The sequence below is a fragment of the Triticum dicoccoides genome, chromosome 3B (genome assembly GCF_002162155.2).
Source record: "Triticum dicoccoides isolate Atlit2015 ecotype Zavitan chromosome 3B, WEW_v2.0, whole genome shotgun sequence".
Classification (NCBI taxonomy): Eukaryota; Viridiplantae; Streptophyta; class Magnoliopsida; order Poales; family Poaceae; genus Triticum; species Triticum dicoccoides.
The window spans coordinates 767,773,356-767,784,677 of record NC_041385.1 but is presented as its reverse complement, the minus strand read 5'-3'; the positions used below and the strand labels follow the sequence as shown (position 1 = coordinate 767,784,677).

Below are 11,322 nucleotides of genomic sequence, written 5' to 3'. Positions count from 1 at the left end.
ACAAAATAAAATAAATATAAAGTAAAAACGCAGAAAGTTATTTTTGGTTTTAATATATGATAAAAGATAGACCCGAGGGCCATAGTTTTCACCAGAGGCTTCTCTCTTAAAAATAGCATATAGTGGGTAAACAAATTACCGCTGGGCAACTGATAAGAAGACAAATACTTATGACGATATCCAAGGCAATGATCATATATAGGCATCACGTCCGAGACAAGTAGACCGACTCGTGCCTGCATCTACTACTATTACTCCACACAACGACTGCTATCCAGCATGCACTAGAGTATTAAGTTCATAAAGAACAGTGTAACGTCTTAAGCAAGATGACATGATATAGACAAGATAAACTCACGTATGAATAAACCCCATCTTTTTATCCTTAAGAGCAACGATACAATACGTGTGATGTCCCCTTCTGTCACTAGGATTGAGCACCGCAAGATCAAACTCATTACAAAGCACCTCTCTCATTGCAAGATAAACCAATCTAGTTGGCCAAACCGAATCAATAGATCGGAGAGAAATACGAAGCTATAACAATCATGCATAAAGGAGTTCAGAGAAAACTCAAATAATATTCATGGATAAATCCGATCATAAATTTACAATTCATCGGATCCCAACAAACACACTGCAAAAAGTGATTACATCGGATAGAACTCCAAGAACATTGAGGAGAACATTGTATTGAAGATCAAATAGAGAGAAGAATCCATCTAGCAACTAACTATGGACCTGTACACCACACCACCCTTTCCCTCACAGGATCGCCCACCGCATGCTCAATCTGGGCGACGAACGCAGCTAGTCCTCAATGTTTGGGCCCGTGCATGTGTCCCGTTTGTGAGGCATCTACCACGTCAAGGATGTGCATTGGGTATTCGTACACCACAAACCGTTTCATACATATTCCTTGGCCACATGCATGCAGGGCCAGTTCCTGCCCCCCCCCCTCGGGCGGCTTTCCGACCGAGCACCCAGCCGGTGGCCCCGACGGGTGTTGACCGACACCGAGAGGGGGTAGGGGTTGGTGAATACCTGCTTCTCCGTGTTACGGCAGGTCATTGTTCTCATTCTTTTACTTTATAGTGCTTAATTAGAAGTTGAGATTTGAAAAAATCTAACCGAAAACAGAAGTCATCAAAAATCATGGAATTTGGGAACTTTAGTCATTAAAAGACATGAAATATCAGACAAAAAAAGAGTGGCAAAGAAACACACACAAATGAAAGGAAAAGAGGATGTGGCCTTTACCGAGAGTTGATAAACGGCTCTCGGTAAAGGTCCTAACCCTAGGTCTACACATCCTCTCTGTTCGTAGTCGTGCTCGGTATATACATGTTATTCTTTTTGTTATTGTTTACATCTCCTTTATTTTCCCACATGCTTGGCAAAGCACCTTACCATTTTAGTTAGACATTATCGAGATGCGGTTTTTCGACCGTGCGCCCTTACCTTGGCTCGGACGGTCTACGGCGTAGACTGGCACCAAGAGGGGGTAGGGGTTGATGAATACGTGCTTCTCCGTGTTATGGCGGGTCACTGTTTTCATTCTTTTACTTTATAGTGCTTAGAAGTTGAGATTTGAAAAAATCTAACCCAAAACACAAGTCATCAAAAGTCATGGCATCTTGAAACTTGATTCACTAAGAGACATGAAATATCAGACATAAAATGAGAGTGGCAAAGAAACACACACAAATAAAAGGAAAATAGGATGTGGCTTACTCAGCACCAAAGGTCGATAACCGGTTTTCAGTAATAGCTGCCTGTACAGAGAGCCCACTCGGTACAGGTCCTAGCCCTAGGTCGTCTAGGGGTCTTCTCCGATTGTAGCCGTGCTCGGTAAGAATCTTTCTCCTATTGCAAGTATCTCTTTCTTTCTATCGCAGAAAAAAATATCTCTTTCTTTCCTGGCTTAATTGATTTACTTGCCACTAATGAACAAATTAGTCAAGGATAACTTCATCCTAAATCCTCTATAATTTTGTGCCTTGGTCACCGTGGCAAAAATAATACACCTTACGTAAAGGAACGGAGGGAGTGGTGCTTAGAGGTTGAGATTTTAAAATATCTAACCCAAAACCCAAGTCATCAAAAGTCATGCCATTTTGAAACTTTAGTCATTAAAAGATATGAAATACAAAAAAATAGAGGGCAAAAGAGTACACAAAAAAATGAAAAGAGGATGTGGCATATATTGTACCGAGCATCGACAACTGGCTCTCGGTAATATGAAAAGAAACCGACGGAGCCGTCAAGTGCGAACGGGCAATGCCACGTGGCTACTTTTGTCGTGTGGTGCTCTCGGCGTCTGTACCGTTCGCCCGGTGTAGTCCCTTCGCCGTGACACTGTGTCCGCAGCATGGGCTAGTTGCCGTGAACTCACTTTTGCCGAGCGCGGCTCTCGGCGTACCGAAGTTTGCCGAGTGTCCGTGGTTTGGCTCTCGGTGAAGAGCCGCACACCCGGCGTATACCAAAATTCCCGTAGTGTTTTGGGACGGAGGGAGTATGAAATAAAGTTCGATTCGTTCTTCATTAATTGTACCAATGGTCTAGATGATAGTTCAGAACAGTTTTAGTGTTAGAAAATTGGTTCATTATTTGTATTTTTCAGGATACAAGATTTTGAACGGAGCAGTTTTAGTTCTGCATCCCTTCCCCCATATCAGATTCTTCTATTCAGTTCTCTTCTACTGCGCAGATATATTAGGCTTCAGATTTTGTAGATTTCCACAAGTTGTCAGACAAGGCTTCCAGACATTCATCTCATCACAGGTTCACAAAACATTTTGAGTCCCTTACAATTGGTTTTCTCTGCGGTTTTCATCTGTCATGTAAATGAATGCATTCCCCAATAACTGATACAGCATATCACATGACTTCGAAAGGAAAGTTTTGGCTGAACTGAGATTAATCAGTAGTGAAAAGAGAGAAACCAAGGATTGGGAACCTCCTGTAGTCCTGTAATTCACGCTGTCAATATGCTAGAAGATTCTTGCACTACATCCTGTCTAGGCCATCAGTTAGTTGAGGCTATGGCTGCCAGAGCCAATGGCTATTACACGGTCAATACTGCACTGAAGGGTGCACGTGCCACATTACCTCATGCATGCTCTCACGTTTGCCAAGTTTTGCACTATGGCCACAAATCGTATCAACTGCACCAAGCCTCCATAGCAGCCAGATAATCTCCGCCTTTGATCCACAACGTCTCATCAAGAAAAACACATTTTCCGTGTCTATCTTTCAACACTTCTACTTATCAGATTATATACCGTTTTGAAAAAAACTTATCAGATTATATGGATTGGGGCACAGATGAGAACTAGCTAGGTGATCTGCACCACCTAAAGTGTCACCCTGCAGTAAGCTTGGGGTAACTACACTTACATGAACCACCCACGAGCATATTTCCTAGGTTCGTCTCTAATATAAGCATGATTTTTTTTTTGCAGTACCAGTGTTCAGATTCTAGAGATGCTACCCATACAAAATATAATAATATATATATTTTCAGCTATGATAACAGAGTGCCCTTTCAGTCATTTCCATATTTAAAGTGGGGAGCTATGCCTATGTACGTTGATGATGATCCAAATATTGTCAGCTAAATATGTTTTGACGAATTAACAGATTTATGTGTTCCATTCTGTGCAGCAGAATGACTAGGGTACATGCAAGTCACTTTTCTATTTCTTCAAAGAATACCCTAGACTAGGAACTGTAAAAAAAATGTGTGAGAGAAAACTTAATTACTACCATACTATCCGTATGAAGATTGAAAATAGGATGTATAATATATATAGCTAGAAATTTTAAATGATTTATCTACCTTGAGTTTCAGTATGGTCGCATTGTTGATCACATTTTAAATGCTCCTGCTATTGCAGGCTCAACTTGAATTTTGGCTTCTGTAGGTAAGGAATTGATTCATCTCTCCATAGGTTTCTACCTCTCTGAATTCCTCTTCCTGTTGCCACAAAATTACATCATTTGTGTTTTGGGAAAGTCAATGTATAGATCAACTATCTCTCTGTAGTCTGTACAACGCACATGCTCTTATATTTATTTTGAACTGATTCTTCCATTGTTTCCTTGCTATGCATGGATAACTACAGTACACTAATTTGAAATTATTTGGCAGGAGTAGCGGAGGCCATGGGCCGAGAATGGTGCTAGAGGTATATGTTGTAGCAAGCTGAATATGACCAGAGCAAGTTGTAATTTCTCTTCCAGAATTACCTAACCTAAGACTTTCATATAGCTTGATAGTTATACTTTATTTCCTGGGACAACATGCCCTTAATGTTCATATAATGGTTTGCTTAAACACTATAATTCATAAAAAATCAGAAGTTCTAATTTAATAATAGTATCTAATATAATGGTGACCCCCTATATGTTGCATTGACATTTTAAAGACATTTTTGTTTCCTAGATACATGGAGATACACCATGGCCTCTTTTCGAAAATACTACCAAAGGAAGCACTCACCATGGCCTCTTTCCAGAAATAGCAGCAACATCAACACTCACTTTCAAGACATGTTTCTTTCCTAGATTCAGAAATTTTGTGCGTACGTAGTTCTTTATGGATGAATCTCGAGATCAGCATTTTCCAGGCAGGTAAGGCAGACCTCATCGTTATGTAGAATAGGTTTTAGAGATGGTGTGACTACTTTAAAAAAAATATGTTAACATTATCCACCAGATCTTTCTCTTTCTCTCCATGATACTCGATGTGGTTGATTGCTTGACAAAGAAATTAATTGCATTAACTGACTAAAAGTGGAAATTGTATCGTGTTCTAATATCTGAGTCCTATTTCAATGTTTGGTAAATGGCCATATTCTCCCTTGTGTGCTTATATATACTAAATTCCATATTATATTCCTCCAACAAAGGGGAGACGAAATAGAGTAGATATAAGAATATAAATCCATATGCATTATTAACAAGTTCCAGATTTGTACTGTGGCTCATAGGGCTCACTACCGGTTCAAGAGTGGAACAAGTTACAAATTTTGTTTTGTGCTCATGGCCACATGGGGCTCATGGCCAATTCAATAGTGGATGATACATGGTTGTTGTGTATATGCCTGCTATGTCAATACAATATTATGAAAATTTAATCATATTAAAAAATGCATGCATATGATTGAAATTTAAGCATAGGTCTGTATTTCTATATAACTTGCAACATTCTAATCTTTTCATGTCCCACTGTCCTTATTTCCCGAGCCAATGTACACGATGACCATTTATCTTCTCTGTAGTAATAGGTTGCTACGTGTCAAGCTAAGTACTAGATCAAATTAAGCAGGCTATCCATATTAGCATTTTAAATCTTAAGAAGGTCATTGTAAAAGCATATATGACTTGAAACCTGATCATTATTGCATTGTAGATCTATTGTTTTAGGTCGGATCCCTTTGCAGCCAATTTGTAAGTTTGTACCGGACTGTAGTATAAGTTGTCGGATGCTCAAATTCTTATACTTGGACATTCCTCTTTGTAGCTACACACATTTTAGTAGGATCTAACTAACTTGATTATATCGTCCATTCCTCTGTGTAAATGTAGTGATCTATTATGATGTCTTATTTTTCAAAAGTATATTAATCACCAAGATTTTCTTAAATAGTGCTAGCCTGTGCAAGTGCACGGGTTGATGACTAGTATCAATAATCACTGGAAATTCTCTATTTTTGTCATTTCAAGTTTTAGTGCCCATATTGCTATTCACACTCGGGTTAAACTTCTTGGTATATTTCCATATGTTCCTTGCTTTCTGAGTGCTTTATTCAGTGTTGTCTTAGTTTTTTTTTTGCTTGTTTGTCCTGTAACATATAGTATCCTATAACTGGCAAGCTGTTAGATGGTTGGAACATCCATTATATTGATTTGGTTCTATGTCCGATAACGATTGGTCTTTGTTGGTTTCCCTTGTGCTCAGTGACATCATTCCATACGATTTAACATCCAGTATTGTTCTCTTCTAGATAGTTGTACCTTGTGATCACACGTGGATCCAAGAATTAATACATTATCTTTGTGAGAGAAGTGAAATTCAAAAAGTGATCATTTAAAAGGAACTCAATGTCATGTGATGTGGATCTCGAACTAAGATGCAATATGTGCCGACCTCCCATGCCTACCATGGTGTTTTGGAAGGCCCTTGGGCGAAGTCGACGAGAAGGCCCTTAAGACCGGATACATTCAATTATATATCTGTATATACATATACGCATCCACTTTTACTTGCCAAATATTAAGAGTGAACTACTAATTGCATGATTTTAGTTTGAAAGTCTGATAATAATTGTCGAGCAATGTCATATTAATGACAATAATGGTCAGGGTCATGCTGTAGTTCACAACCAATGATTGCTGGCAGTCTAGTTGTAGCATCTCGGTGGCCAATTCACCGCAGCCGGCGGTGATGTGCAACAACGCAAAGTTCCCTTTCTGATCTAGCTCCAAGGGGAGAGGTGAGAGAGAGTGAGCTTGTAGCACCGCTGTGGGAAGGGGCGGCGGTCGACTTCCATGACCTTGTCCTCTATGTGTGTGTGTGTGGAGAGAGAGAGAGAGAGAGAGAGAGAGAGAGAGAGAGAGAGAGAGAGAGAGAGAGAGCTTCACCAGGAAGATGATGAGGCTAGGGACGTTGTTTTCAGAAATGTGAAGATGTCCAAGGACCAACATGGCACATCTCTATTGAAGGAGATGTCCGCCCTCTCACCCTCACCTCCGTCTGCAACTAGCAACATGTGAACGCAACAACACCCATGCTGCAAACCGGCTAGAAAGTTCCACGTTTGGCCATGTGCTGTTCGATCAAACTTAGATCGAACAGGTGCGAAGACGATCGACGCGCGCCAAGTAATCTGTCGGTTGAGCCGAAGCGTTTTCCATCAATAAATCATGCCACAAAATCTTTCCAAAAATATACACCCCAAACTGGCAAGGCCCAATTAGCAATGATAGATCGGGATGCGTGCACCATGCATTCCACTTCTTCAAGTGAAACACCACAACTTCATAAGCCTTTTGCAGCGACTACAAAAAACTAAACCAATTGAAATTCTCAAATAACACTCACATAGATGTTTATGATGTCGATCATAGACTCAACTCACCGACGGCAAACACGGAAAAAAACGGGCACAAGAAATGCACATGTCTATCGCACACCCGCCCTCTCACCCTCACCTCGGACCGCAACAAGCGATGTGTTCATGTGAGCGCAACAACACTCATGTTCCAACCTGGGTAGGAAAAGTTCCACGTTTAGCTGTGCACCGTCTGATCAAACTCAGATCGGATGGGTGCGAAGATGGTCTACGCGCACGGAGTAATTAGTAAGCGTTTTCCATCAATAAATTCTCAGATCGGACGGGCGCGAAGACAATCGACGCGCATGGAAGTTTGTTGAGCCGAAGTGTTTGGGTAATCCGATGGTTGAGCCGAAGTGTTTTCCATCAATAAAAACTTAGATCAGACGGGTACAAAGACGGGCAACGCGCGCGGAGTAATCCGGCGGTTAAGCCGAAGTGTTTTCCATCAATAAAGCACGGGATGAAATCTTTCTACAAAAACAAACCCAAATTTGAAAGGCCCGATTAGAAATGACAGATCGGGATGCGTGCACCATCCATTCTGCTTCTTCAAGCGAAACACCACAACTTCATGGACCTTTGCATCAACTACAGAAAACTAAACCGATCGGAATTCTCAACTAAACCTCACATCCATGGTTATGATGTCGAGCCCAGGATCAACTCATGCAAATATGGGTTCAGGCTATAACTTGCCGACTGCAAAGTGCAAACACGGCAAATTAACTAGGCACAAGAAATATAAGGAAACAGTTCAGTTGAAGGTGTCTTGCGCTGCGTCCATCCAATGATAGTACAATCGATAACAATGACAGAATGGTTCATGGCAACTGGAAATGAAGGTAAACATACAGGAAACATTGCCGATCGATCACTGACCAAGGCCGTAGTCGATGCTCAGCTCGCTCATCGGCGGGATGATCTCCATGGCGAAGACCATCAGGTGGGGGCACGACTCGTCCTCGTTGCCACGGACCACGAGCTGGACGAAGGCGTTCGGCACTAAGCTGCTGTGGCTGATGTAGGCCGCGATGTTCTTCCTCTTGGATATATCGAGCACGTACCCCGGCGCCGGGCACTGCACGAAACGGGGCGGTTCCTCGCCGTCGTCCGGAAGCACGGCCGCGGGGGCGTACCCCCACTCCATCCACCTCGTCGGAAACTTCCTCGGGTCGATGAAGCAGGCCCACTCCTCCGTTGACGCGCCGGTATTGGCATTGGCGTTCGCGTTGGCAATGCGGGGGTGATCCGCGAGGAGCACGTCCCCGGCGAACTCGCAGAGGAATGCGCCCGGCTGGATCAGGTCCAGCGTCCTCACGCCCCAATCCGTCTCCGTCGACCGGAACACCTCCAGCCGGTGCCTCATCCCCCGCTGAGTCACCCGGTTGGGGCAGCTCGCCGGGCACCCGCACGACGCGCCGCACTCGTACACCACCGGCCGCCCCCTCAAGAGCATGCCGTCAGCATTGTACGCTGGGCCGCCTCCGCCGCTCCTCTTCACGCAGGCGCAACCGGACGTCTCGCTGCACGCAGTCTTGGCGTTGATGCAGCACTTGTGGCCGGGCATCGCCGGCGGCGCCGGGAACTCGGGGCGTGCGAGGTACTCGAACTTGAGGGGAAAGACGTCATGGTCCACCGTGTTGTGGACGGGGACGGGAACCGCTTCCTTGCCCTTGGACATGTCCAGCGTGATGTAGTCGGGAGGCTGGATCTTGGCGTCGAGCTGGTTGATGAGGTCTCTGGCGGAGCGCCAGGTGTTGCTGCCGAGCGCTTCCTGGCCGGGCACACGCACGAGCTTGAACTTGCAGACCTCGGTGGTGGAATGGACCTTGTAGAGGCCGTCGTAGACGTGGAGCTTGCCGCTGGGGCTGGCGTGGCAGTCGTGGCAGCGGATGACGCGCACCTCGATGCCGTACTTGCAGCTGGATGTGAGGGCGAGGTTGCCGGCGTTCGGCGGGCTGCCGCCGCTTCCCGTGTAGATCAAGACATCCCCGTTGTCGTGGTCGTCGAGGTACCTGCCCGAGGAGACGATGCTGGTGGCGACGGAGTGGCCCCCGTCGAGCTTGCTGGCGGGCACGTAGCCGATGTCGGCCTGCGTTTGGTTGTGCAGGCCGACGACGAGGAGCTCGGCGCGGTAGTTAAAGGCGTCGCCGACGAAGACGCCCGGCACGGGCCCTACGATGCGCTTATCGCGGTTGAGGCAGAGCCCCCCTTTGATCATGGCGCCGAGGGCCCGCAAGTCGGCCCGGTTGCGGCTGCCGGGGACGGGGTTGTGCTCGGCGTTGCGGTGGTAGCGGCCCCAGAGCGCCTCGAAGGTGAGTCGCGCGCGGCGCACCAGCGGGCGATAGTGGAGCGCCATCTCCATCGCCGGGTTGGCATGCGCGCTGGGCGGAGGAGGGGGCGGCGGTGGCACGTGAGAGGGCGGCGGGGGCAGGGGAGACTGTGGGCGTTGCGGGGGCGTGGCGGAGGGGAGGCTCGCGGACATGGAGTCGAGCTGCTGCTGGGAAAGGCGGAGATGGAGGGCCAAGTCGGAGTGGTCGTCGGGGGAGGGCTCGAGCTCGCCGCGCAGGATGGCGAGGAGCTCGGGCGTGAGAGGGATCCTCGGCGCGCCGGCGTCGGGGTCGGACCTGGCGGCCACCCGGCTGAGCGCGGCGAAGAGCTCGGGGGTGAGCGGGACCGCCGCCGGGGCCGGCGGCGCAGCGACGGGATCTGGCGTAGCCTCTGGATCTGAGTTGGGGACGTGCACGGGAGCGGGCGGCATCGCCGATCGATCTGAGGTCGGACAGAAACGGAAGGGTAGAGGGGTTTGGACTGACGCAGGTCGCAGGCTAGGGTTGGGGTTGGGTGGGAGGCGCCGCTAGCTGCTTTTGTACTCAACACTGGTCTCGTCTGGTCTGGTCTGTACGACAGGTTTCCACTCTCTGTTGCCAGTTGGGGGCCTTGGATGGATGGCCAGGGTGATTTGGTTGGATTCGATTCGTCGATTTTGAATTGCTGTGTCCGGCTGGCCGCCCGTGCTACCCTACCTGTGTAGCGTGGCCAGCCATCCATTCTCTCGAATCATCTCCAGCCAACACCAACCTCCCCTGAATCCTGACCTCCTCTATGTGTCGCCGCCGCCGCCGCGAGCGTCCCACTATCCATCTATCGGCAACGGCGACGAGCGTCCCCATATCTCCTCCGTGCGCCGTAGCCCGATCTTCTCTCCTCCGCCTCCCCCATCGCGCCCGCCTTCTCTGCGCGATGCCCCACACCCTCCCATCCACCTTTGCTTCTCCCTGCCACCGGCCCGCCGCTCCTCTGCGTCGCTATGCCGGCCGTTGAACCCCCGCCTCTTTTCGGGTGCTGCACCACCGCTGGATCTAGATGGAGCGATCGACAGACACGACCGTGTGGTCTGCGTGCAGCGTTCGTGGAGGAATATGGAGGTATTGACTCCCATCTCCACTTCTTTTCTTTCTTCACTGGGGGCAGACCGGGTCCAAGGGCCAAGGTGAGATTACTTGATTTCTTCATTCAGGAATCACCCCTCCCCTAATCAGATTCAGTTTTTTTGACCAAGATTGCAACGTCCCTGATATGCTTGATAAAATTGTTCTAACACCAAGGGTGAGAGCTCTTTGTTCTTGCATACCCCTATATTCAACGGTTTATTTGTGAAAAGATGTTTGAGGAAATCCACATACGTCAATAGTAAGTGACTACATATGTTAATTGTTTCATACCGGCCATGTTACTAGATCATGGAGTTTGTTTTGTGTAGAAAAGAACTCCACCCCCTGTCCTTCTTTTAATCACACCTCCTTAATACTTTTCTCTGATAATTTATTTGGCAGTAATCAGGTTAAACTGCAGAACTAGGATGGAAGGAAAGCGACAAGAATGACCAGACCCAACGAAATACATCCAGATGGTGCAAGTCTTTCGGAAATGGCCTTTTGTTAATTGTATTATATTGTTGCTTGTGCTGCAGCTAACCTGATTGTTGTGGATACATTTCTTTTCATTGTTCACTAGGTATGCAATTCTATTGTGCTTATTCTTTTAGTTCATGTCTATCAAGTTCATGTTAGATATGGAGTTGTTTTCACAAAACGCTTTTGTTTCTTCTTGGTTAGTAAACTTCTTTTTGATTTCCCTTATGCCTGCAAGATGCATCCTTCTTGAGCTTCCCAAGACAGTAATATTATATGAAGCA

At 46.4% G+C, this 11,322-nt stretch overlaps 1 protein-coding gene across 1 annotated transcript; it reads right to left on the bottom strand.

Annotated features, from left to right (window-relative positions):
* Nucleotides 1-7,995: 7,995 nt before the first annotated feature.
* On the bottom strand, nt 7,996-9,885 carry LOC119279961 (histone-lysine N-methyltransferase family member SUVH2-like). The gene has a single exon (XM_037561003.1). The coding sequence runs from the start codon at nt 9,883-9,885 to the stop codon at nt 7,996-7,998; it is 1,890 nt and encodes a 629-aa protein (XP_037416900.1).
* Between the last annotated feature and the right edge of the window lie 1,437 nt (nt 9,886-11,322).